Below are 27559 nucleotides of genomic sequence, written 5' to 3' on the forward strand. Positions count from 1 at the left end.
CAGCAAAGGCTGCAGCAGCAGCTCTCAGCCAAGAGCGGAAGTGGGCCGTCACGAGCAGCTCTCCACCCCACCCAGGGCCTGTGTGTTTGCTCCTCGTGCCCTTCTCCTTGCCACAGTTTGACTGATAATGCTCTGCACCTCATTGCTTTCGATCTAGGGTGAGGGGGTCCCTAATTATATGCAGGTCAGTGTGTAGATTCTCTAGCTTGGTGGGTCCTTGTCTTTTCCCCTTGACCATTTCATAGCTTGTAAGCCTAAATGGGCTAAGAAACGCCACCCCAGGCCTGAAAACGAAAGGCACAAAGAACTAGAAGGATTGTTTGTCTCTCAGGACAGATCTCACTGTCTATCCCAGGCTGACTGAGCCTGTGGGATGGCATGTGTGCATCACCATGCCTGCCCCAAGTCTCTTTATTTCTTGTTTTCTTTTGAGACAGTCTCACTATGTAGCCCTGGCTGTCCTGGAACTTGCTTTGTAGACCAGACTGGCCTTGAACTCAGAGATCTGCCTATGTCTGCCTCCCATGTGCTGGGGTTAAAGGAGTGTGCCACCACAGCCTGGCAAGATGTTTTTTGTTTTGTTTTGTTTTGTTTTTTTGGTTTTTCGAGACAGGGTTTCTCTGTGTAGCTTTGCGCCTTTCCTGGAACTCGCTTGGTAGCCCAGGCTGGCCTTGAACTCACAGAGATCCGCCTGCCTCTGCCTCCTGAGTGCTGGGATTACAGGCGTGCACCACCATTCTTAAATCGCTTAAAAACTTAACTTGGTACCTTAGTATGGTGGTACACATCTGTAATCCCAGCATTTAGGAGACTAAGGAAGGAGGATCACAAATTTAAGGCAGCCTGGGCTGCAGAGTGAGATCCTTTATAATAAAATGAAAACGAAAGTACATGAAGAAAAGGAAATTGAATTTCTCAGCCAGAAATCTTGGTTTTATGTGTTGCAGCCACGTATGGACCAGTATTTTAATCAGATGGAGAAAATTGTGAAAGAAAGAAAAACTTCATCCAGGATTCGATTCATGCTTCAGGATGTGATAGACCTCAGGCTGGTATGTTAGGTTTCCATCGTTTCAATAAGCACCATGGCCAGAAGTAACGTGGGGAGGAGAGGGCGATTTCTGCTTACAGTTTCACAGTGCAGTCGATCGTCCAGGAAGTCAGGGCCAGAACTGGAACAGAGGCTGTGGGGGATGCTGCTTAGTGTGTGTGTGTGTGTGTGTGTGTGTGTGTGTGTTTCAAGACAGGGTTTGTTTTTTTTTTTATATCCCTGACTATCCTGAAACTTACTCTGTAGACTAGGCTCACTCTGTAGACTTAGGCTGGCCTCAACTCAGTTTCGCCTGCCTCTGCCTTCCAAGTACTGGATTAAAGGTGTGCTCAAGACCTTTATATTCAGTCCAGGGTTTATGCGCACTTACATTAACCAAGAAAATGCCTACAGACAATCTGGTGGAAGTTTTTTTCTCAATTGAGGGTCTTTCTAGCTGACTCTAGCTTGTGTTGGGGACAAAAACGAAAAATAAAAAGAACAAACACAAACTGTACTGAAGCCCCGCCTCTGTAAGGAGTTGAGTAACGAAGACGATGATGCTTGTGTGAGTGAAGTGTTGTTTGCTCTGTGCCCAGCTCTGCACTGACAGGAGGGAGGAAGGAGATGCCTGTTGAGCATCCCTTCCCCACACTGTAGCTCTGACACTGGTCATCTGAAGTCAGTGATGCTCACTCAGAGCCAGGCTTTGTTTCCTCTCCACAATGACGCTGTGGCTATTTTTCAGGTCTTACAAAAATGCAGTGAGAAATGTGTACAATGCCAACTCATGCTGTTACTGTTCAGTACTCCCTGTGCCCCCTGGCATGGCAGCTGCAGTGTTTATCTTTTTTCTTGGTTTAACCCTATGGTGACTACCTCAGCTGAAAGCATAGGCCCTGCCTCTCCACACCCAGTCTTGTGGCCTTGATAAGGCCTCTTTGTCTTCTAAAACCCAGGTGTGACCTTAAGAGCAAAAGAATAGTAAAAGCGTGACCAGTTGATGAGAGCCCACATGCTAAATTCCTGTTCTCCACCCATCTCCACCACATTTTCTCATTTCAATTTTGAGAAGGTGGCCTGGATGGAGTGAGGCAAGTTTTGTCTCCTGAGGAAAGAGAAGCAGCTTTGTGTGGCCATTGTAGGTCAGGTACCAGAGTCATGTTGTTGAAGAAATAAAAAACCGGTTTCACCTTCGACTCAATCCTCTGGACTGGGTATGAGCCCTCATGTTATACATGGTCCTAGGGAGTCCTCTCCCAGTGTAGACTGTAACGCATCATCTATGACCAGCTGAGAAACTAGCATAACTCTCCATTTTGTAGGGATTGTATTTGGTTCCTTTGGTTCCCGTGGTGAAAGCTATAGGCTTTCTATAGGCTTTTTTTTTTTTTTGGGGGGGGGGGGGGGTGGGCGGGGAGGTCAATACAGGGTTTCTTTGGTGTAGCCCTGGCCATCCTGAAACTTGATCTGTAGACCAAGCTGGCCTTGAATGCCCAGAGATTCACCTTCCTCTGCCTCTGGAGTGCTGGGATTAAAGGTGTGCGCCGCTAGCACCTAACAAAAGTATAGGCTTTTAATATATTTTTATTTGGAAAATTACTGTTCTTGTGTGTGCCAAGTACCAAACATTGAGCCGTGCACCAAGCCAAATTCCTGGCTCTTTTGGTAATAGTCTGCATTACTTGACTGGTAACCTTTTTTGCTACTTTCATAGTGTAATTGGGTGTCCCGGCGAGCAGATCAGGGGCCAAAAACTATCGAACAAATTCACAAAGAGGCCAAAATAGAAGAACAAGAAGAGCAAAGGAAAGTCCAGCAGCTGATGACCAAGGAGAAGAGAAGACCAGGTGAGGGCAGAAATGCCTGGGGTGGGTGGAGTGCTGGGCACTGTTAGGTAAGAGCTGGAAATCAGGTCACAGAGGACAGAGAGGTGGTTGCCAAGCAACATCAAGGCACCTGAGACTAACCATTGAATAAGAGAGTGCAGGATGGAAATGTGTGCTGATTAAATATGCAAAGCCAGGCATTCATAGGCCTGCAGTGAGCATCTCCCTTCCACACTGTCCGTGCAAGGTAAGAGGAGCAATAGAAAAGAGTTCTCTCCTCCAAGAAATCCTGTCCAGTGAATGCATGGGGTGTCCTCATTGCAGATGCATTCTCCTTTAAGGTTTTAAAGTTTAGACTTAAGAATGATGTGAAGTTTTAAGGGAGGAGAGAGATAGAAAATGGAAGAAACCTGGCTGGTATTTGAAAGGATTTCAGTTGTGAAATGAAATAAACATTCACTTCCAAAAAGAGTAAATAAGCCTGATTGGAGTGTGATTTCAGTGTTTGGACGGGGTGGACAGTGTTTGCTGGGAGAACTGAGATCGGAGACTTAGCAGCAGCAGCTTGCCTTTCAGGTAATGACTTTCATTTACTGTTGAGCAAAATGGAGAAAATCAGAAGTTTTGTTAAGGCCTAATTCATAGGAGATGCCCATGTGTGACTAAAAGAAGAAAGTGTTGAACAGCAAAGTGGTGGGAAAGAGCAAGAACGTCGATGTCGTTGAAAGAAGAGACAAGTGTGTTGATGGTTACTAACATCCAGTAACACAGTCCAGGTGTGGTTCACAGCAGCTCAGCAAGTTCCAAGTGCCTGTCACTTAACTAGGTCATGTGCTGAGCAACAGGACAGAAACACTGAAGTAGAGTATACCATTTATCAAACAACTGTTTCATGGAACAATTGAGAAGAGAAATGTGGGGAATGCAAGGTTTAAAGGGTAGCGGTGCAGTTTTGAAAGTTTTTTTTATTACATAGCATACTTTGGAAGTCAGAGAACAACTTGAAGAAGGATGTTTTCTCCTTCTACCATGTGTGGGTCCCAGGATCGAACTCGGGTCCTCAGGCCTGGCGGCAGCTGCTTCTAACTATTAAGCCATCTTAATAGTGGTCTCAGGGGTTTTAAACAGGAGGGTGAGGGAGCCTGTTCATATTGGTGCTGCTGAGCCAGCCTGAAACACGGGAGGCCGGGCAGTCCTGTGCACATCTGTGGAAGGATGGATAGGGACAGAGGCTAGAGAAAGCACAGAGGCCTACAGCTGTGCCTTCTGAAACAGGAGCAGTCCGTGGTTAGAGCTCTGGGCCTAGATGGTAAAGGGTCACACCAGAAGACAGGACACAGGGGCTGGAGAGAGGGCTCATAGATTAAGAGCACTGACTGCTCTTCCAGAGGTCCTGAGTTCAATTCCCAGCACCCACATGGTGGCTCATCACCATCTGGCCCCCTCTTCTTAGACATAATAAATAAATAAATCTTTAAAAAGAAGAATAAAGACAGGACAGAGGCAATGGGGACAAGAAAACTCAGAGCTCGGTGTAGGCCATTTGTACAGAATCTTGTCCTTTTTGTCATTGAGATAACGACAGCCAGAACAGCAGCAAGACTTTTGTCCTTTATAGAATCACATTATTGGCCAGGACAGAGCAGAAGCTAGGAGGCCACAGCAGAGCTTCTTACCTGATCTGGGAAGCTTAAGGAGAGCTGCTAACATTGAACTCAGCAACATAAAAAGGGCTTCTTCCTGCCTTATATGTGGTTTTGAGACAGGATCTTACCATGTATCTGTCACTAGTCTGGAAGTCACTATGTAGCCCAGGCTAGTCTAGAATTCCTGATTCTCCTGCCTCTGCCTCCCAAATTCTGAGTTGGCAGGTATGTGCCACTATACCTGGCTTCACATATATTTTAAAGATGGGCCTGGCAAGATCTGACAATTAGAAATGAAATTTGAGAGAACAGAAGTCGGGTTTTCCTCCTGAGCGCCTAAGGGTCAGAGAGAGTGGAAGGCATGCCTGTTGCCCATTCATTTAGATGGAAAGTTCATCCAACTCTTCCCAAGATGTAGATGCAGTTACCTTTAACTCTGCCGGTCCCAGACTTTGCCCTGCCTCTGCCAATACCTAGTAGTCATGTGTCGGGTTTGTTTTGTTTTTTTCTTTCTAAATCAGTAATGTTTCTTGAGAGTCGGAGTGCCTGTTTCATGCTATACAGATTCAAGATTCTCCAGGCCAGGTTTAATGCAGCCAACCTGGTCTACACAGTACAACTTGGTCTCTAAAAAAGAAAAATAAACTTTCTCTTAACAGGACTGCCACTAATATTGTAGTAGCTTCGTTTGTCATGCCCTTGGTTTTGACTGACATCCATCAGTTTACAGTACTGCTCACTCAGTGAGGTGATGAGAAACTTGATATATTCTGTCCTCCCTGCAGGCGTTCAAAGAGTGGATGAAGGTGGATGGAATACTGTTCAGGGAGCCAAGAACAGCCGAGTTCTGGACCCCTCCAAATTCTTGAAAATCACTAAGGTGAGTATGATGATTTAAAGGTTTTACAAAACTGACTGCATACTTGTAATCCCAGTACTTAGAAGGATCAGAAACTTAGGGTCATCCTCAACTAAGTAGCAGTTTAAAACCAGCCTAGGCTACATAAGCCCCTGACCTCCATAAGTTGCAAGCGCGTGCGTGCCTGCGTGCCTGCGTGCATTGAAAATTTTAGACATACACATACAGTTTACAGAGCCAAGTGTGGCAGCACACACCTGTAAATCTAGCACTTAGGAAGTTGCTGTAGGAGGATTACTTTGAGTTTGTGAGCAGCCAGGGCTACATAAACAAACTGATGAGGCAATTTGCATATCACTGGGCATTGTTGTATTAGAAGAATGATTTGAAACTATATATTTCATTTGGCAAGTTAATAAGCCATTCTGAGCAGAGGACCCGTGCATACTCTGGAAATCAATCTGGCCTTCATGCTATTCTCTATTGCCCAGTCCAAGAAAAGGTTTAAAGGCCTAGGAGTCCCACCTTAATGAGCACAGCTCCAATGTATGATTGTTTTACTTTGAGTCAGGGTATCCAGGCTGGCCTGGAATTGGTTAATGTAAACTAGGTTAGCGTGGAGCTTAGCTTAAAGGTGTGCATCACCACGACCTGGCTAAATTCATGTTTCTTAAACTGAAACTCTAACAAGAGTTTGTTGCTAAAATTGTTTATACCGCACTGAAGAAAGTCATTCTAGTATTGATCTGTGAATAACCCTTGGCCACTTTGATTGCAGCCCACCATTGACGAGAAGATCCAGCTGGTTCCAAAGGCGCAGCTGGGCAGCTGGGGCAAAGGCAGCAGTGGTGGAGCAAAGGCAAGCGAGACCGGTATGTGCGGCGGCCTCTCCGGCTGCCTGGGCGGTAAACGCCATCACCTGGCCTTGCATTCCCAGTGTCTGGGACTGTTAAGAAAAGAAAGGTCTGTAGACTTATCTGCCTGGACTTTCCTTGTGGCTCTCTATACTGTGACATAAAAGCTTCCTTTTCTGTAGGGCTCTTTGCAGTATTTAAAACTTTTTTAGATTTGTTTTATTAGTATGAACATTCTGCCTGGAGGTTTGTATGTACACCAGATGCATGCATCTTGCCTGCAGAGTCGAGAAGTGAATCTGGAGTTACAGGTGGTTACGAACTGCCACATGGGGGCTGAGAACTGATGCGGGCCCTCAGGAAGAGTAGCCAGTGTTCTAACCACTGGGCCATCACTCCTGCCCTCTCCATGTTCACTTTAAGTGTGCGTTGGTTTGTTGGTTTGTTGGTTTTTGGTGTTTTGAGACAGGGTGTCTATGTGTAGCCCTGGCTGTCCTGGAACTTGCTCTATAGATTGTGCTGGCCTCCAACTCAGATCTGCCTGCCTCTGCCTCCCGAGTGCTGGGATTAGAGGTGTATGCCATCACACCTGACTAACATTTAAACTTTTGAGAAAATATTTTTTCAGTTAAGCAGTTTGTTTTATTTTTAAGTGTTTTGTTTTTGTTGTATTTTGTTTTGTTTTGTTTTGAGACAGGGTCTCACTCTGTATCCCTGGCTGGACTGGAACTCACTACATAGACCAGTCTAGCCTGAAACTCAGAGATTGGCCTACCTCTTCTTCCTGAGTGCTCAGATTAAAGACGTGCCAGGCTAGCATCAAGTGTTTTTTTCAAATTCCTGAACTCCTAGAATTTGGGAGATGGAAGAGTGGAAGATCCCCTGCCTGCCTGAGTTGCAAAGCAAGACACTATCTTCAAAAAGCTAGTTTGCAGCTAGGTATGGTGGCACACATATATAATGCTAGGCACTTAGGAAGCTGAGGCAGGAGAACTGCCATAAGTTTGAGACACCTAGGCAACACAGTAAGTACCAGACCAGCCAGAGCTACAAGGCAGTAAGACCTTATCTCAAAAACAGAAACAAAGAGCAGGCTGCGTGTGTGGCTTAGTGATGGAGCGCTGGCCAAGTTGCACAAGGATTAGTTCGCAGCGGAGGAGGAGGAGGAGCAGCAGGTATTTTACAGGCTTGATTTTTGGACTAAGAATGAGTGCAGTTTCTGATATTTGACATTTGGACACAATATTGTCATCTACAAAGCTCACATTCCCCACCCTAATTGAAGAGCTACTCACCTTTGATGGTCTTTGAGGGAGTGAGAATTAGTTTTCTCTAAGAGTTGGGCATTGGTGGCACACAACTTTAATCCCAGCACTCAGGAGGCAGAGGTAGGTGGATCTCTTGAATTCTGAGTTCAAAGCAAGCCTGGTCTACAGCAACAGTTCCAGGACAGTCAAGGCTACACAGAGAAACCCAAAAAACAGGGAAAAAAAAAAAATGTGGCCCCTTGTAGGTCTGCCATGATCCAGTTGAAGGCTCCACACCCATAGTATGTAAGCAGCACAAAATGGACTTGGTGGGTTGTGTTGTTGTTGTTGTTGGCGTTTTGTTTTATTTTTGAAAGGATGTTGAGGGGTTGGGAGTGGATGTGGAAGAATTTAGGAGGATGACTTGGAGCTAATTATAATTAAAATACATTGTATGATTCTTAAAGAATTAGTAAAAATATTTTTTAAAGTTCACACTCAAGAACCATACACTCTAATTGCAAATGTGAAAAAAAATCTCACAATATTGTTTTTTGTTGTTTTGGTTTTGATTTTTTTCGAGACGGGAATTCTCTGTGTAGTAATAGCTCTGGCTGTCCTGAACTCCATTTGTAGCCCAGGTTGGCCTGGAACTCAGAGATCCACCTGCCTCTGCCTCTCAAATGCTGGGATTAAAGGCGTGCGCTATCACTATCTGGCATCTCACAATGTTTTTATTACGATTAGTGTTTCATTTTGGTCCAAATTCATACCTCTATCTAGCACATGTGACCAAATTGGAAAAAGTCATAAACTTGTCTTGACAGCTGAAGAAATGCAGCAATCCAAAGGAAAACTAAGAAATTTCAAGTTTTCTTAAGTTGTTTTAAATCCCATTGTTTATTTGTATACTTTCAGATAAATCACAGTGTTACGTTGGTTAATTTTGTGTAGTGTCTTTGTTTGTTTTGGTACGTTTACCTCTCCTTGCTTACTGCACCTGTTTTTGTGCCCTACACAGGGTGACTTACGTACTTAGGGGCTGGTTGATTGGTAGCTTTGTTATGTGTGTGTCTGGATCCCATGTAGCCCAGGCTGGCCTGAAGTCACTGTATAGCTGAGTTGACGTTGAACTCCTTGACTCTGCCCCAGTCTCCTACATCCTGAAATTACAGACTTGCTTCCACACCTGAGTGCATGTGTTTTTAAGGACAGAAATTGATGGTGAACAGAAATCTAGGCTCTTTGATATACTAATACCCTATAATGTACTTGTCAGAATATGATAGGTGTCGCCTGTACTTGTTAGACATCACTGTTGACAGCCATATCCCCTCCCCCACGGGTGCCTCATCTTGGCTCATGCTGTCCTAAGCAATGGGCCGGCCTGGCTAGGATTTTCAATGGGAGGACTTATCAGGCATTGAGCTCTAACCTTTCTTGGCTCTCTCACTTATAAACTGTCTGTTTCCACCGTGTTGCATAAGGAATTGACTGCCCTTGGGCTGGGGTACGATTCAGTGGGTAGAGTGCCTGCTTAGCGTGCACAGAGCCCTGGGTTTGAGCCTTAGTAATTCAGGAAATGGGTGTGGTGTAGAGTGCCTGTGATTCCAGCATTCAGAAGATGGGAGTCAGGAGGATCTGAAGTTCAAAGTCATCCTCTGGAAAAGCCACATAGTGAGTTCCAGACTGGACTGGCCTATATGAGATCTTATCAAAAAAGGAACAAGGGTGGAGGGTAGGGGTGGAGTTCACCTGTTGTCCCAAGAGTCAGGGCCCACCTGGACATCATAGACCTGTTTCAAATTTTAAAGGAAGAAATTCCTGGTCTTACTCCTTACTCCCGGTAGGCAAGAAAACAGAGTATCTGCATATTAACCATGTAATTTGTGTTTTTTTCTAAATCTACACCACCTATAGATGCCTTACGGTCAAGTGCTTCCAGTTTAAATAGATTCTCTCCTCTGCAACCTCCAGCCCCTTCAGGGTCCCCATCAGCCACACCTTTAGAGTTCGATTCCCGAAGGGCCTTAACCAGGTGAGAATTTACTCTTCACGTTTACTAATGGCTGTCCTCCTTGCATGCATGCCTGTCATCCCTAAAGTTAGTGTCTTCCTTTAATCTTGACACACCATAATTAGTAAGGCAGGCGTATCATCAGGTACTGGCTTTGGGGTGGAATGGAGAGAGCAGGTTATCTGGCCTTACTTTGTTCCCAGGAGAGCCTGGCTGTCCAGGTAGAGAGCAATGCAGGCAGCTCTTGCTAGGCCTTGCGAAGCTCTTTCAGCACGGGAATGTCCTTGCAAGCAAGGATTTGAAAGTTCAGGAACACAAGCAGCTGTCAGCCAGCCGTCTACTCTGTCTCTGTGTTAAGTTACATAATGTATTCCGTCAGTAGCCGTCTAGAATGTGTCACTGGTTCCTGAGGGTTCTGGAACAGTCTGCTGAGCACACCACAGCTGTTCAGAAGCACCTGGACTGTGGGTCCACCACTTCTGTGGACTCTGGTGGTTCTAATTTTCATGTGCTTTGGGTGGACTTGTGTCCAGCCCACGTTGTCCACCTCCACACCTCTCCCTTCACTCTTCTGCAGAATCACCACAGTCAAGAACTGTCTGAATAAACTGGCAGGGAGACATTCAGAGTTCTCTTAAGATAATAAAGCACGTGGCTTTCGCTGGTAAAGGTTCCTCCTGCTCCTCTCAGATAATTCACAGCCTTCTGGAGTTTCTTAGGTTGGGGGTTTAGGCTTGTGTAATTTCACTTCCTGCCATTCATTCAGCTCACACTTCATCACTGGCTCTTTCTTCAGAGTTCTATAAACTAGTAAGGAATCAGCACTGACTCCTAAAATGTTTTAGTAGAGTTGGGGGCATATCTAAACTGCGTAGCGTATCTTAACCAGCTTACGGCCCTGGGTTTAATCTCAGACCTCCACACTCAAAACCATGCAATTGCAAAGACCATTTCCTGAGCTGTGCCGTGCGGGTCTGTGCGCTTGTCACTGTCCCGAGAGTTTTGTGTGTGGTCGACTCAGGGCTCTGTGTCCTCCACACTTGTACTTTTAGTTTTTGCACTTGTGTGTGGAACTCAGGACAACCGGAAAGAAGCAGTTCTGGAGATCAAACTCAAGTCATTAGGTTGATAGCAAGTACCTTGATCTACTGAATCATTTCATCATCCCTGACTTTAAATGTCTTTTTATTAATTATTAATGGTAAAGTCTTTGGTGACTTTATATGAACATAGTGTATTTAGATACATTCATTTCCCTATAAACCCCCTGGACCCTCTTCCCCCTGTCCTCCCAACTTCATACCTTCTACTTTTTGTTTATTTATTTCTTTATTATTTATTTATTTATTTATTTATTTATTTATTTATATGCACATATATGTATATACACACACATTTTTATACACACACACAAATATATACATACAAATATGTACATATGTAAAACCTTCTTTGTAGAGTTCGAGCTGCCCATATGCTCTCTGGTGTAGGGCACGCACTGGAGCATGGGCAGCACAGCACAACTCACGTGGCTAACGAAAGCAGACTCTGCCACCCTCAGCAACCATCATCTTTGAGAGACTCCTGACACTGGAGTGTGTGCTTGGGTTTTTGTTTCTCTGTGTAGCCCAGGCTGTCCTGGAACTCACTCTGTAGCCCAGGCTGGCCTTGAACTCAGAGAGCAGCCTACCTCTGCCTCCCGAGTGCTGGGATTAAACCACCACTGCCCAGCTCATACTGCAGTTTTTACAGAGTACCTTTGATCCTTGCAAATAAAACTGTCATACTTTATATATAAGATCTATCAAATTATTTTAAGTAAAAACTCAGACTATCCGCAAAAATTAAAAAATAAGTATCCTTTTTCCTACTGAAGGTAAAATTAAAACATCTTAGCAAGTATTTCTTTGGAAACTCAGGTTTGTACCTGTTTTGAGAGTTAGTATGCTTTGAAATACAATCAATGCCTTGTATCTGAAGTCATGTGGGAGGCTGGAAAGAGGATCGGCTGGTCATATGCCTGCCAATCAAGGATGATAACCTGAATTTCATCCAGTACCCATATTAAGGTGAAGGAGACATCTGACTCCTATGGTTGCCCTCTGACCTCCACATGAATGTCACAGCATGTGTGTGCCCTCACAAAAGTAAGTTAAGATTTAAAATAAAGTTATGTAAAAATCCTGCATTTTCAGCAGTAGTTGGTAATGCTTACAGTGTTGTTCTGTGGTTTGAATATGAAGCGGGGACATTGTCTTTTGAAGCATGTTGTTTTGTTTTTAAGTCGTGGGAGCATGGGCAGAGAGAAGAATGACAAGCCAATTCCAGCTGGAGCAGCCCGTCCCAACACTTTCCTGAGGGGCAGTAGCAAAGATCTGCTGGACAGCCAGTGTCAGGAGGAGCAGCGCAGAGAGATGCTGGAGACCGTGAAGCAGCTGACTGGAGGTGTGGATGCTGAGAGAGCCAGCTCCGAGGGGGACCGAAGCAAGACGAGGGAGCTAGGTGAGAAGGCTCTGAGGACACAAGACAGACCTAGCTGCTGGCCTTAAATTCAGAAGCAGATACAGGGGCTGGAGAAATGAGAAGTGACACCGAGGTGTTGCACACTGGCTCTGCCTCCAGGGGGCCCTCTTCGGTTCCCAGCAGCACTCATGGTGGCTCACAGCCACTGCTGACTCCAGTCTGCTTCTGATCTGTATGGACACAGTCCTCACTCACATGGTGCAGGCACAGCTCTCATACACATAAAGGAAAATAAGGAGTAATAAGAAACCACGATGAGTCCACGCATGGGCCAATTTCAGAGCCCACACTGGCAACACATACACAGCACTGTCATTTTGTGCCGTGGGTCTCTTTGGGGAGTGGTGTCTTCACAGGGCTTATCTTCATCCCTGTCTCTGGAATGTCATGATGACAAGGTCCTCTTTCTTTATCCTCCTCCTTCTGAGTTTCTCATAAGTCCTTTCAACACCTCACTGTCCATCGTCATTAAAGGTTTGTGCTGGCTAAAGCCCCTGCCATATTCCTGATTAACAAAGAGAAGTATCAGAGTGTTTTTTCCTGCCTTGTCTCCCTGGTAACTTCTGTGGGGTGAGAATGCATGTGCTCCAAACTTGCTCTGGTGATGCTGTCTTTAATCTGGGCTGTCTTTCTTTTAACCCACACACCTATACTCTGTGGTTCCTAGAAAAATAACCTGAGACGTTAACATGAAGAAATACTCGAGCGAAGCTGAGACAGTGGTTTTGAGTGGGCCTAGAGCTCATGATGACTCGTAGAGATGAGCAGAGGAGAAGTGAGGGAGCAGCATGCACAAAGTTGCAGTAAGCAACGCCAGGGCGTGTTTCCGCAGGTACCACACTGGGCCAGTGCAGCCAGCCCTGGCATTCAGGACCTCAGTCCTTGTGTGTGCTATAGGCCTTTGAGCACCCATTCTCGAAGGAGTTGCAGGGAAACAAAATATAGAAACTGCCAAGCTGTGGCTCTAACAGTTCATATTGTCCCTAACTCCTGTTCGTGACTGTAGAGCAGACCCCATGTTACCGTGTGCCTGTCTGCTGTAACGGGAACTGTAGAGCAGACCCCGTGTTACCGTGTGCCTGTCTGCTGTAACGGGAACTGTAGAGCAGACCCCGTGTTACCGTGTGCCTGTCTGCTGTAGCGGAAACAGCTTCTTGATTCTGCTGTCAGGTGTCTGACTGTCAAACTGCTGTCTATAAAACGTCTCCATTGCAAAACCAGTATAAGAGCATGCAATGATCCTGTTGTACTGAGACTTCTTTTTCATCTCATTCACAGTGAAACCAGACATGTGTGCAGTGTCAACCCCTGACAAGCCTGCACTGTCAGAAGAGGAAGTGGAGAGGAAGTCCAAGTCTATCATTGATGAATTCCTACATATCAATGACTTCAAGGTAGATGCTGGTGACAAAGGGAAATAGCTCTTAGGCAGCTCAAGTTGGAGAGCCATGGTAACTTGGCTTGGGTCTAAAGAGTGTCATTATGAGCAGATACAACATAGATTACTTGTCCAAGTCCTCAGAATTCAGTTTGCTCTGCTCATGCATTTTGGCCAGGTACCACGTTTTAAGTTGGGGCGGGGGGCAGAGAATGGATCCTCGTCAGTGTAATCAAGAGGGGAGGCTAAACTGACTGTGGCATTAGGAACAGAGCAGCATATTACCCTTTGGCCACTCCTTGCTCCCAGTTCCACCTGTCCGGGCCCCTAGACATATCCTCATCATTCTTATGTTGACCTGAATTATAGCTGCCATCTCTTCTGTTTATTTTGTAAGTGGGAAACTGAGGCACCAAAGGACAGAGAGTGTTCAGAGTCAGGGGCCTGAGACCCTTGAAGACTCTCCTGTGAGTTTGCGCTCTGACCTTCCACCCAGACTTTACATGGCGGTTGGTAGGGTAGGCCTCCTGCCTGGCAAATCACTTAATCAGTGTCCAGGGACAGAGACAGAGCAGGTAACAACACAAATGTCCTCTGAGCTGGAGGATTTGGCAAAGGTCAAGTGTCACAGTTTAGTTGGCTGCTCAAGGTCAGGAAATGTCCTTTCTGTTAAACGTTTGTCAGATGCATAAATACTTCGGCTTTAGTATCGAAATCTCCTAATTCATTTTTCTGAACAACACAGTCCTTATCTGCTTTTGTATACAAAATCACTTTGATTATGTATGTCCCAGCCTTTCAACCTTGATTCCTCTAATATTATCCAGAATGTGGAAGTAGGAAAAGTTTATTTCGGTTTTGAGGAGTTTTGGTTTGGTTTGGTTTGGTTTGGTTTTGCTTTGGTTTTGGTTGCTTTTGAAGCAGAGCTTCATGGAGCCCAGGCCAACCTCCACTTCCCTCTGTAGCCAAAGCTGGCTTTGACCTTTGGCTTCTGCCTCCACTTCCCAGTTGCTGGGTTTGGACCACCAGCACAGGTTTTGATTTGAGACGGGGTCTTGCTCTATAGCTCAGGTTAACTTGGAGTTCACTATATAGACTAGGGTGGCTTTGAACTGTGGCAGTCTTCTTGCCTCAGCCTCCCTTTCCCTGGGATTACAAGCATGGGCCACTAGACTCAGCTGGAAAAGAAGCTTTTGGTGATGATAAAGGTAAAAGAATTTTTGCAGAAACTTGACAGTGGAGCAGAATAAACATTGAGTGAACAGCAAAGAATTCACTGCTGAGCTCTAACTCCTCAGCTACCTTCCTAGACAGCGAGGAGTCTGGTGTCTTTCTCTTTTTTTCCTGGCATGGAAGTGGAGGAACATGAAAGACTTAGGAGAAATTGAAGAAGTGCTGTAGGTGCCAGGGAGCAAGTCAGGAAGAAGGACGTGGAGACTGGCTTCAGAGTTAGTGAGTGACAGACAAGCCTTTGATCCTGCAAACTGAGAGTGCATGGGGAGCAGCTGAGCCACTTCTCCCGGATGGCATGGTTAGAGTCAGCTAGACTTCACCCTTCTCTGCAGAAGGCAGCTGTGTGTACAGGCGGGCTGTGAGGACTGAGCAGTGATGTAGGCATTTTCTGACTGCCTGCTGTGTGCTAGCTGCTCTTCTGTGAGTCCTAAAGTTTTGTGACCTCTAATGCCCTGTGTATCTAGTCAATGACGACCTTAACCGTGCTGCCTGAACTCCAAAGAACTAGGGTTACAGGCGCCTGCTACCAGGCCTGGCTTATGTGTTCACTGACGTCAGAGTCAGTGCTTCGTGCATGTGAGCCAAGTGCTCGGCCAGTAAGTAGAGCATGAGCCCTGAAGTTTCCGTTATGGTGAAAGCCATGTTTACAGAAAGAACCGAGATGTAAAGATGTGCTAAGTAACTTGTGGAAGATCAGCTGCAAACTACAAATGGCTTTATCTCATTTCCTATTCAGTGTTAGTATGCTAGAACTCACTCCAGGGAAGGGCTTCCTTCCTTTAAGTGCTGTTGTTGGCTATCGCTGTGATTAGTCCTAATGCAAGGTAACATTTGATGAGCCTTTATTTTGTTTTGGTTTTTGGTTTTGGTTTTTCGAGACAGGGTTCCTCTGTGTAGCTTTGAGCCTTTTCTGGAACTCGCTCTGTAGCCCAAGCTGGCCTCGAACTCACGGAGATCCACCTGGCTCTGCCTCCCGAGTGCTGGGATTAAAGGTGTGCACTACCACCGCCCCCTGAACCTTTATTTTGTGACTGGCAGTTCCAAAGTGCATATTCGTATACATATATACATGCATACAAACATACATTCATTCTTTTTAGGAAATTGTGATTAAGAGTTAGCAGGCTTGGGGTTGGGGATTTAGCTCAGTGGTAGAGGGTTCGATCCTGGGTTCATCCTCAGCTCTGGCAAAAAAAAAAAAAAAAAAGTTAGCAGGCTTGGTAGTGTGCACCTGCAATCCCAGCTCAGTGGTAGAGGGTTCAATCCCTGGGTTTGATCCTCAGCTCTGGCAAAAAAAAAAAAAAAAAAAAGTTAGCAGGCTTAGTAGGGTGCACCTGCAATCCCAGTGCTCAGCAGGTGGAAACAGGAGAAAGAGCTGGTCAGTTACATAGTGAGTGCAAGGCTAGCTTTGGCTACATGTGACCCCAGCTAGGAAGTGGAGTGGTGTATGTGACTAAAAAATTATTATACTCTTGCAATCACATAGTAATAATAGTCAGAGCTAGAATATAAGACTTCCCGTTTGTCTTGCTCTACTATACATGTTTTTGTTTCTTGTTTTGATACGGGGGTCTCGCTATGTAGCTTTGGCTGTCCTGGAACTCAGTGTAAACCAGGCTAGCCTCGAACACATAAGTTTTTAGCCTGTGCTCTCTCTACTTACTGCATTCCCTCGAGTGTTTCAACCTCATTTTTTAGAGAGTGCTACCTAGATTGACTGCAGTAAAATGATAAATAGCATAGTGGGATATTGTGTGGAAAATTTACCAAACTGTGATAATAAATAATAGATAATAAGTAAGTAGAAGCTAGAAAAAAGAAAATAGAGCCAATGATGCTTGCCGCCATGCCTGATGGCCTAGATTTAATCCCCTGGTCCCACGTGGTGGAAGGATTGAACTGACTCCTGCAAGTTGTCCTCTGGCCTCCATACATGTTCTGTGGCTAAGCTGTCTCACCAGCCCACGTCCTGCTTTGTGATATGTCGTCTGCAAATGTGTTGAGTCAAACTCATGGGTCTCCTGGGACACATTGCCGCTGGGCTTCGGTTGTGCACAGGGGCCCAGACAGTAAATAGTTACTTGAGGTTTTAGCCTGGAGAGTGAATAGTTGAATTTCTGCTTTCTCCTGCAAAGAACAAGGTGAGCAGAAAGAGCGGCCGTAAGACAGCTGGCAAGAGTATGTCGCAGATGCCAGTATTGTGGAAAGCTAGAGGCTCTGAAGAGATGCCCTGGCATGGGGTGTCAGTTCTCAGTTGAACTCTCCAACCACAGCTACATTGTACTAGGGGCAGGAGTGGAAACCTGAAGGCATCCTATGCACTAGTGTAAGCTTTGGAATGTCCGAGAAGACAGAGCAGAGATCCTTGGGGACGGACACTCTGTCCTGCCGCTGTCAGTGACTGCCCTTCTCACCTCCACCAGCCCTTGTGGTAGATGAGGGAAGAGAGATGCACTGGAGACTGAGCAGGCTGGGCTGATGGGCTTTTGCTCTCCAGTGAGAATTGCCTAGCCAGGTCACTCCATACTCCGTGTAACGTTCTATAACGGAAGATTGTACCAGTACTGGCCTTCTAAGGCAGGATAGCCTAGTTGCCACATCAGGTCTTGTTTGTTTGTGTTTGCAGGTGTCGGGGAGGTGTGTTTGTTTATTTTGGGTTTTTTTTGCCGAGACAGGGTTTCTCTGTGTAACAGCCCTGGGACTAAAGGCATGCACCATCACTCTCAACTCACATTAAGGTCATTGAATCTTGGTATTGAGTTTCTGTTTCATAATATCTTGTTTTCAGGTTTTTAAAATGATGTATGATGACACACACCTTTGCACAGTCTATATACATTATCATACATGTTAAAGTATTTTTTCAAAATCAGCACAATATAAAATAATATATATATTTATGTTATCTGTTTTTGTTTTTTGAAACAGGGTCTCATACTGTAGTAGAGACTGGCCTCAAAATCTGTGGCAATCCTCCTGCCTCAACCTCTTGAGTGCTAGGAATGCAGGTATGAACCATCACACTCTGTTTAGAAACATTTTGACACTGGTCCTTTGAGTTACCTTTAATAAAACCGTTCACCTAGGGGCTGCATTGTTCAGCAGTTCAGAGCATTTACTGCCCTTGCAGAGGATCCAGGGTTAGTTCCCTGCACCCACATGGCAGCTTATAACCAACTTTTAACTCTAATTCAGCAGATCTGATACTAGCTAGGCTCCTACACACATGTGGTAAACATACATACTTACTTTCAGGCACATGCACATACACACATGTACAATACAAAAATAAATCTAAAAAGCACCCAAAGTGTTGGCCATATAAGGCCATCCTCCTGGAGGGGAAGAGAGCTCTAAGTCTCACTGTATTACCCAGTCTCAATTTCAAAGTGGATGAAAGCAATCTTCCTGCCTCAGCCTCCAACCAGCTGAGCACAGCTAAGACTACAGATGTGTGCCACCATGTTCAGATTTTCTTTTTTTTTATTTACTTATGTGGGACCTTACTGTGTCACCCTGTCAGGCCTTGTACTCAGTGTATAGCCCAGGATAGAGTCTAGCTCAATAGCCATCCTCCTGCCTCAGCCTTCCTTGTACACATCACCACACCTGACTCAACATTTTCTTTCCTCTCTTTTCTTTTAGCAATTTGATAAGCCCTTTTAAGATTAAATAAGGTTTAAAAAAAAAAAAAACTTAGATTTGAAAATTGTCCTGTTTATAAAGCTTTGTACTGCTTTTAACGTAAGTAGATTTTGAAGCAAGCCTTTATTTGTTGTTTGAACAGGAGGCCACGCAGTGCATAGAGGAGCTGAGTGCCCAGGGCCCACTGCATGTTTTTGTGAAGGTGGGTGTGGAATTCACCCTGGAACGGAGCCAGATCACCAGGGATCACATGGGCCACTTACTGTATCAGCTGGTGCAGTCAGAAAAACTCAGCAAGCAGGACTTTTTCAAAGGGTTGGTATCCTCACACCTAAGCTGATGGGGAATGGTTTCCATCAATGACCTTTCTGTACACTGTAGTATTTTAATATCATATGCAATGCTGGTTGATGTAATGGCAATTTGTAGACTAGGCTAGACTAGCAGCTTCTGGTTTTCTCTGAGACCTCTGTCTGGAGTCTCTAATGTAAAAGACCTGACCAAAATACCCACAGCTCATTATCACAAGGCTTTAAGTCAGTGATCCTCCTCCTAAAACCTCTAGGTCTATGTGAAATGATCTGGAGGTCTCAGAGATTGCCTGAGACTAAAGTCCTTGCTGTGTAGCCCAGTTGGACTCGTTCCTAATCCCACTGCCTCTACCTCTACCAAATGCTGGGAACCAGCGGAAACTGGTTCTTTTCCTGGTGGTGGGTAGTGAAGAGTTCTTGCTCAGCTGTAAGTGCTGCCTGCTGTTCTGTGAGTCTGTCCACACCCTGTGCTTCCCTTTGCTCTGCAGTCCTGTTTGTTTAGTGCTGTTGGGGTTGCCTGGGTTAGCACTGTGGCACCACTGTCTTGTCTTCTGGTAGTTCCAGGTCTAATGCACTAGCCCACTTTCTAGGTCATTTTTCACGGGGTGGAGGATCAGCCTACTCTTCTGCTTGTGGAGACCATCCTGTCCCCATTGCATCCTCAGCCCTTGGCTGACTGAACTGGCTGAGTGCAGGTCTTATTTTGGTTTTTCTCTTCTCTTCCATTGGCCAGTGTGTCTCTTTTTATCCAATGTCACTCTGCTTTGCTTACAATTGCTTTATGATACTTTTTTGAAATAATTTCTTGAAATCAGGGATAATTTCTTTCAAGACATGCATCGTTTTGTTTAATTTTGTTTTGGGTTTTTTCCTCCAACATTATTTTGGCTGTTTGAGGTCTTTTGTGATTCTAAGACATTTTAAGTTCTGGGCTTTTCAAAACCCTATTTTGAACTAGGTATGAGATTTCAATACCGGTTGCGTCGTCGGATCTGTGGGTCACTTTCAGTGATGACGATGTTTTCTCATTTTAATTTTTCTAATCCATTGTCTTAAAATGGCTTTTCTTTCCCTCATTTTTTTCGTCAGTTTCTTCAAGGTTCCTGCCAGGGTCCCGGTGTGGAGGTCTTTTACTTCCTTGGTTAGATTTAGACCTAGGGATTTCCTTCTTCAGTGGTTTGCTGTTGTTGTATAGAACACAGTTGGGGCTGCAGCCTGTGCAGTCCTGTGGACCTGGTGATCACTGCATACATGGGCACGGACATGGACCTGCTTCTTGGTCACTTAACCCACAGAGGATACTACCCTTTAGTAGTGCAAATAGAAGCAATTTACATACCTAAGAATTTTCTTCTAAAAGGATCTTAACAATGTAAACTTAAAAAGAAAGTATTGCTGGGCAGTGGTGGCTCACACCTTTAATCCCAGCACTCAGGAAGCAGAGGCAGGCGGATCTCTGTGAGTTTAAGAACAGCCGAGTTTAGAGAGCTAGTTCAGGACAGCCAGGGCTAAACAGAGAAATCCTGTCCTGAAAAAAAACAAAAAAAGGAGAAGAACACCAAGAAGAAGAGAAAATAGCTGTGAACCTGTTCTATGAAACCCTGTGTTCAGAAGGAAAAGAAGAAAAGGTGTTTTTATCAGCACTGTGAATTTGATTCCCAACTGTGTTTTATAAACTGTTCCATGGTAAACTGGCTGACTGCAAAGTGGAAACACAAGTCAAGAATCAAGCATGTGTGTGTCCTCTAGTTGTGATAGGAGATGGAAACGATGTATTGTTGAATGGCAAGGACAGCTCCAGTTGTCCATTGGGGGCATGACATAGCTCACTCTTTGCTGAGAGCCACAGACAATGAGTGGGCAGGATCAGGTGATTAACCCAGTTCCGACAGATGGTGTCCCCCAGTGACACATTAACATCAGAGTGAGTGTCCGTAATGAGAACATGGGCAAGTCTCTCCTGCATAGCAAGTGGATGTCAAAGCATGGCAAGCTGTGAGGTCAAAACGTTGGCATCAGGATGCTTGAACAGCACAGTTAAATGCTGTAGCTGTGCTACCGAGTGTTTTGAAATGGTAGCTCAAGAAAGGCACCCTGCTCTGTAGAGAAAGCTCCTTTTACCTGAAAATAAAGTCGTGTGGAGACCTCTGGACTGCAGTGGACAAGCATATGTGTTGTGTAAGGACATGGACACAACAGTCACCTGCTCCTGCCTTGCCCTTGTTCCCTTCTCCTCTTGACACAGCTCACAGATTTGTGCACGTCTCTTGCCTCTGCTTTTAAAATTGGTTGCATATGAAAACCATTGTTGGGTGGTGGTGGCGCACGCCTTTAATCCCATCATCACTAGAGGCAGAGCCAGGCAGATCTCTGAGTTTAAGGCCTGCCTGGAATACAGAGCGAGATCCAGGACAGCAGTTAGACAGAGAAACCCTGTCTCAAAACACCAAAAAGAAGAGAAAAGGAAAGAAAGTAAGAAAAGGGAACTGTTAACAAAGCTCTGAACTGTCTGCACTAAATCCGAGGCTGCAGCTTTCAGCCCACATATGACTGTGCCAACAACTCTCGAGAACACTTTTCTCTCAAGTTGTTTCTGGTTTTTTCCTGTGTTTATGAGATATGTCAAGCTCTGTTACAGCTCATGTTAAACTTGAACTTAGCCTCCAAACAGCTGGGGGTGCAGTAATGTGGTGCTCAGCTGCCTTCCTGGGTTTTATATTTAATCCCCCTTATTTTACTTCACTGTAAGAAATACCTACACTTCATAGCACAAAAGTCAGCAAAACCCCTCGACCCCCGTCCCGTGTGTGTACCTTATGGCGGTGTTTGTAGCAGCATGCTCTCATGTTCTTCCAGCTTTCCCATCCTGTGGGTCTCTAAGGCTGACTCTCCCTTGTGTCTCTGGCTGCTTGCCAACATGTGTTTAGTCGATGATTTTGTGGTAGCTCTGACCCACACTTTACATGGCTGTCTAAGGGTTCCGAAGTCACTTCCAGACAGAGCTGTTGTGCCTTCCTTCCCTCTGGTGCCTTCAGCCATGCTGAAGTACTGAAGTGCTTAATGGTAAGGACAAAGTCAGGCTTTCCTCAGCCCTCTCCTGCTCATCCACAAAGCTGGAGGTGAGCAGGAAGTCTGATTGGCTAGCCTGTGTATTCTGTATTTGGCGCACATCAACCCAGTGTTCACTCAGTCTTCAGGCTGCCTTTACCTGTTCAGGTCTCCTCTCACCACGCTAGTGTGAGCTCCAGAGTGTGGAACGCTGTCTACATTCCTCTGCAGCTGACCAGTCCCTTCACGTAGGACATGCTTAGCACACAGACTTAGGCTTTACCTGTTTGGGTCTCTATTTAATTTTAACTTTTAAATTCATTTTCAGTGATTTTTTTCTTTTGTTCTTTTTTCAGTTTTTCTGAAACCTTGGAATTGGCAGATGACATGGCTATTGATATTCCCCATATTTGGTTGTACCTGGCTGAACTAGTCACCCCCATGTTAAAAGAAGGGGGAATTTCCATGAGAGAACTTATTGTGTAAGTTGTATTTGTTCTTTTCAACGTCTGTCAAGGTAAACGGACTCAAAACTCCCCTCCTCTGTGGCATATGCTGCCCATTGGCACCTCTGGACACTCCTGGACACAGACTGTCACTCTTAGCCTTCAGTTTGAGGAAAAATGGTTACATTGTCTGCACTGGAGACATGTTGGGGGAAACGAGCTGTGTGGTCCTTGGAGGGTGGTAGTCATTGCAGACATAGCTCAGCGTCCAGGAGTGATTGTTTCTGCAAGTTTCCTGTAAGCCTGGGTTTGTGCCTGCCTTTTCTGAGCTGCTCTGCTATGTCATAGGCTCACAGTTAAAATGGCAGTGCCCTGAGCTGAGTGTAACTGGGGATCAGTGCTGTCTTGTGTTACTAACCAATGCTTCTCGCCCTCAGAACACTGCTGCCCTACAGCAGTTCACACCTTCACACTCTGCAAACCACATGACCCTCCTCTTAAAGATTTGCAGAGTGCACATTGGGGATTGTGAGACCCTCATGGGAAACAAGCAAGAAAGATGACTTAATTGGGCATGGTCTCAGTTGGAGAACCCTTTTTTGAGGAATTTATAATACTGACCCTAGAGAACTTAGTTTAGGAAAGGAGGGTGTAGACTATGGAAAAATGGTCTCTTTCTACCTCACTTAGAAAATACCATAAAGTAAACGAAATTTGTCTTAAATGTCCTTGTGACTGAGCCTTAAATGAGTGTCATGCTTTCATTTGATGTCGTAGGTAAGTAGTCACTGAAGTGCTTAATGATAAGGACAAAGTCAGGCTTTCCTCAGCCCTCTCCTGCTCATCCACAAAACCTGAGGTGAGCAGGAAGTCTGATTGGCTAGCTGTGTACTCTGTATTTGGCGCACATCATTTGTCTGCTGCTCTAGAGCAGAAACTATGTTGGTACTTACTTGCTGCTCCTGTCTTCTACAGAGAATTTAGCAAGCCTTTACTTCCTGTTGGAAGAGCTGGGGTCCTGCTTTCTGAAATACTGCACCTTCTATGCAAACAGATGGTGAGTGCTAGCTGAGTGTCAGCCCAGTGATGTGGTCAGAAGGACGGTGATGTGGTGTGGACAGATTAGGTCTCCGTGTTCGAGGACTTGCGGCCTTTCTTGGTCTTGGGAAGACTGGCGCTGCTTGACGCGACTTTGCCAGCAGTGCCCTTGCTCTCGTGTCAGGAAGACCTTTGGGAAGAATTGTCCAGTCTCAGCCAGAATGGACTGCTGAAGTTGTAAAGATTCTCAAGATGCCTATTGTCAGTGTCAGGGAAGTCTGTCTTTCCTTAAGCAAAATGACTATATTAATACTTGTAATGGATTTCAATAAGAAACTTGGAGAGTGGGGCTGGAGAGATGGCTCAGGGATTTAGAGAACTTTCTGCTCTTGCGGAGGACCCCGTTTGGACCCCAGCACCCACACAGTGACTCCAGCTCTAGGGGTTCTATGTGCCCTTTGGGCCTACATCAGTCAAAACACTCATCATTCACAAAATAAAAATAACCTTTTCAAAAAAAAACTTTGAGACAGGAGTCACAAAATGGTTGATATTACTTTGACTAATGAGGTGCTGTTCTTACCCTGTTAGAAAGAGGTGGTGAAATGATGGTGCAGGGTGGTGAATTTTTTCAGTTAAATATCTGCTATCCAAAGATAACTAAGCCTTCGAAGTCTATACAGGCTGGAGAGGGTATATATTCAGAGCTGTCTAGGAGGGGGAAACAGTGTAAACATGTAAACTTGGTATATTAGGATGTTTAGTAATTGTTGGCAGTTGCCTAAATTAAGCATCTAGGAAATGAATAGTTGACTCATAAGCAGTTATACTAAGTCACTTACTATTTTGTTTATTTGTGTGTTTATTTTTTTTTAGGATTGGGAGACAAGGTCAACTCTGTAACACAGACTATCCTGGAACTCATTATGTAGTCCAGGCTGGCCTTAAACTCAGATGAGTTCACCCTCCTAATTTCTAGGGTTATCTGTGTGGCCACCATGCCAGAATCACCATTACATTTACATGTATTCAGACATCTCTGTGTGAAAGATAATCGTCCCATTAGTAAGGAATAATACTGAATTTTATTTATTTATTCACTTAGTCTCTAGAGGTCTGCACTTTTTACGTCCAGCAAACCTTTTTTCCTTCTTGCAAAGGAAGCTGATGGATGGTTTACCTCTGTTTTAGAGCCATAAGAAAGTAGGTGCCTTATGGAGGGAGGCTGACCTCAGCTGGAAGGACTTTTTACCGGAAGGGCAAGATGTACATAACTTTCTCTTGGAGCAGGTGAGTAACAGTTCCTTTTGATGGTGATTGGTTTGAGGTTGTTAGAGCCCTTGTGTAGCATTCATGAGGCCCTGGGTTCTCTCCGCATCACTGCATATGATGACAATGATAATGATAATAAATAAATCAAAGGAACACTGTTGAGGGGCTAGGATTTTGCCTCAGTAGTAGAGCCCTGGGTTTGACCCCCAACATTTCAGCAACAAAGACAAAAATGAGAACCTTAGTGAAGGCAGCATTTGAAGTTTGTGTTTTAAGACTCCTCTGAGCATACAGTCAGAAGAAAATTTTAGGTATTGGGTACCACATCCAGCACATCTCAGGAACAGACATGACTGGGTCTGATTTAGATGTATATAGAGCAAAGTTTCATTTGAGTGGACTGACCTCTCAGATGGAGAACCTGTAGGACCCTGGAAGCTCAGAGTATTCGTTATAAAGGGCTGAACAGAGTGGTGGGATTTTTACATTCAGATAAATGAGGAGACAGGTTTTTTTGTTTTTTGTTTTGTTTTTTTGAGCTGAGGATCGAACCCAGGGCCTTGCACTTGCTGGGCGAGTGCCCTACCACTGAGCTAAATCACCAGCCTGAGGAGACAGGTTTAATGAATCTCAGTAGGAGCGATCTCTATAGGGGGCAATCTTCAGGGCATAAATATCTAAGGGGGAAGGCTACAGTGGACATTTCTGCACACACTATCAAAATGAATACATGGACCGGAAAGGAAGACTTTGCCATTTCCCTCTGGGCCCCTGAGATGGTGCACATTCCCCAAGGACTTCACACACTCAGGGCTTCATCAGTTCCCCAACACCAGGAAGCTCTGCAAGCATTGAGGACCTGAGGTTGATACCCAGACCCCCTGTAAAAATGCCAGGTAATGGTGTGTACGTGTACCCCAGCACTGGGGAGTAAGAGCCTTAAGATTGGTAAAGCTTGCTGGCCAGTCAGTCTAGCCTGAAAAGTGAGTTCCAGGCCAGTGAGAGACCCTGTTTCAAAACAAAGTAGATGGGTGTTCCTTAGAGACAAAACCCAAGGTTGTTGTCTGACCTACACATGCATACACCTATATATTATGCACATGTACACACATGACTATATCCATGTATATACACACACACACACACACACACACACACACACACACACACACACACACAGTTTAAAAAGAATACATAACAGACTCTCAGTGATCCAGAGGTGGACTTGATAAATAGATCACAAAAGCTGTCATTGTTCTGAGCTCCAGTTTGAAGCCATGAGGTAGGGATTGGGGGGTGGGGAGGTGACGAGGCCTAGAATGCCACTTATAAGGCAGAGAATTGTAGACAGGCTGTTTAAAACCCCCATTGGTAAAAATTGGAGGGGCATTAAAACCAGAACCTCCAATTTGATAGCCAAATGTAGAAATTTACAAGCCAGAATGCATTATCAGTGCACTCTATTGCTAAACAAGCAGCCGTGGGATGCTAAGTTGAGGCAGACAAGACTCCTACAAATTCAAATCCTGAAACACTTGAGGTTGAGCACTGTGCGCTAGAACCTGGAATCCTACCTCTTGGGGGCTGAGGTAGGTGTTATTTATTTGTGGCACTATTTACCATGCACGAGAAAACATGAGGTACAACGAAACCCACTATAAGAGTTTTTATTAGGGGATGGTGAAGAGGGGGTGTGCAGTAGGCCTACTAGAAGCAAACTGTGGGAAAGAGTATGAGGGAACAGGTAGAATCTGCTTTTATGGGTCCCCCCTCCCGAGCTTGTGCATATGGGTTTACGTGATCACGATGCTCACAGGTTGTATGATCAGGAGCACACTGATTACGCAGGACGCGAGGCCCTGGGATGACTAAGCGTTCTGCCTGCCTGGTGGCAGCGCATGTGTGGTCTTGGAGCTGGGGAATTCTAACAGTAAACTCTGCAGGTAATCAGTCTCAGACAAACCAAGTTACTTAGGGAAAACTGAAGCTAAGGCCGGTTGTACTATAATCAGTAATGGCGTACCCACTGGTGCACATAATGCCAGCACACAGGAGTTAGGCAAGGCCTCTCTGTGAACTTGAAGCTGTCTTAAAAAAATTTAAACCAACAACATAACCACCATAGTAAAAATTAATCATGTCAGTTTAAATAAGTAAATGTAAAGCCCATTGCTTTGTACACTATGGGATGCTGCTCTTGGAATCACAGATATTCAGGAGCCTGGTGCAGGAGGATTAATTGTTTACCAGAAATTTGAGGCCAGCTTGAGCATATAACAGAGCAAAAGAAAGGAACAGGGGTTAGGGATTGGGGATTTAGCTCAGTGGTAGAGCACTTGCCTAGCAAGTGCAAGGCCCTGGGTTCGATCCTCAGCTCAAAAAAGAAAAGAAAAAGAAAAAAGAAAGGGTCTTGGGCTAAAGACACCATGGAGTCGTTGTGCTCTGGCTTTAGTTATGGCTGTCTATAGTCTAGGTACACTAAGAACGTGCTCATCTTAGAAGTAAGAATCTGCAGAGCTGGAGAGGTGGCGGAGCAGTTAGTCTTCAACTCCCTGTGTAGCTAAAGCTGTCCTTGAGCTCCACCAATGGGTACAAGCCTTTAATCCCAGCACTAAGGAGACAGAGGCAAAGGCAGGTGGATCTCTGTGAGTTCCAGGACAGCCAGGGCTAAACAGAGAAACCCTGTCTCAAAACAAAACCAAAAAAAAAAAAAAAAAAAAAAAAAAAAATGTGTGCACCACAAGGCTGGAAAAAAGTTAAAGATTAGGCAAAAATGATCACTGCTACCAGAGAAAGAGGCCACACTGTTAAGAGTTCTGTTCCAAAAGTGAGTAAATGTTGATGAGTAAACTGTGCTGATGCATTCATTAGCCTCATTTGAAATGAACAAATACCTAGAACAGCAATTGAGTTTGTGGTTAAAAATGTTCCTACAAAGAAAACTTGAGGGTCCATGGTCTGTCTGTGAATTCTAACGCATATTTAAGGACTAAGAAATATTACATACTACAGAACTCCACAAAGTAGCCTGTCCCTGAAAGTGGGCCTCTGATTCAGGTTACGTTTCCTTTGTTGCCTATGATTTAAAAGACAATGCATTCAGGCATCATAATCCACTCCTTGGGAGGTTCCGGGTAGGGGTAAGGAGTTAAGGGTTATCCTTGGCTGCATAATGAATTAGAA

The 27559-nt window shown here is 44.9% G+C and overlaps 1 protein-coding gene across 15 annotated transcripts in view; it reads left to right on the forward strand.

Moving 5' to 3' along the window:
• The window catches only part of Eif4g3 (eukaryotic translation initiation factor 4 gamma 3), a 231757-nt gene that overhangs the window by 194724 nt on the left and 9474 nt on the right, over nt 1-27559 (forward strand). For 14 of the 15 annotated variants that reach the window (XM_036177057.1, XM_036177058.1, XM_036177059.1 and 11 more), the window contains 11 exons: nt 948-1052; nt 2748-2880; nt 5291-5385; nt 6143-6236; nt 9386-9503; nt 11767-11984; nt 13284-13399; nt 18404-18576; nt 21977-22102; nt 23042-23123; nt 24296-24394. In XM_036177057.1, the coding sequence (XP_036032950.1) occupies nt 948-1052; nt 2748-2880; nt 5291-5385; nt 6143-6236; nt 9386-9503; nt 11767-11984; nt 13284-13399; nt 18404-18576; nt 21977-22102; nt 23042-23123; nt 24296-24394 (1359 nt within the window). The remainder of the gene's footprint in view (nt 1-947; nt 1053-2747; nt 2881-5290; nt 5386-6142; nt 6237-9385; nt 9504-11766; nt 11985-13283; nt 13400-18403; nt 18577-21976; nt 22103-23041; nt 23124-24295; nt 24395-27559) is intronic. The other variant, XM_036177050.1, reaches the window with a different exon arrangement.

This window comes from Onychomys torridus, chromosome 2, assembly GCF_903995425.1.
Source record: "Onychomys torridus chromosome 2, mOncTor1.1, whole genome shotgun sequence".
Taxonomy (NCBI): Eukaryota; Metazoa; Chordata; class Mammalia; order Rodentia; family Cricetidae; genus Onychomys; species Onychomys torridus.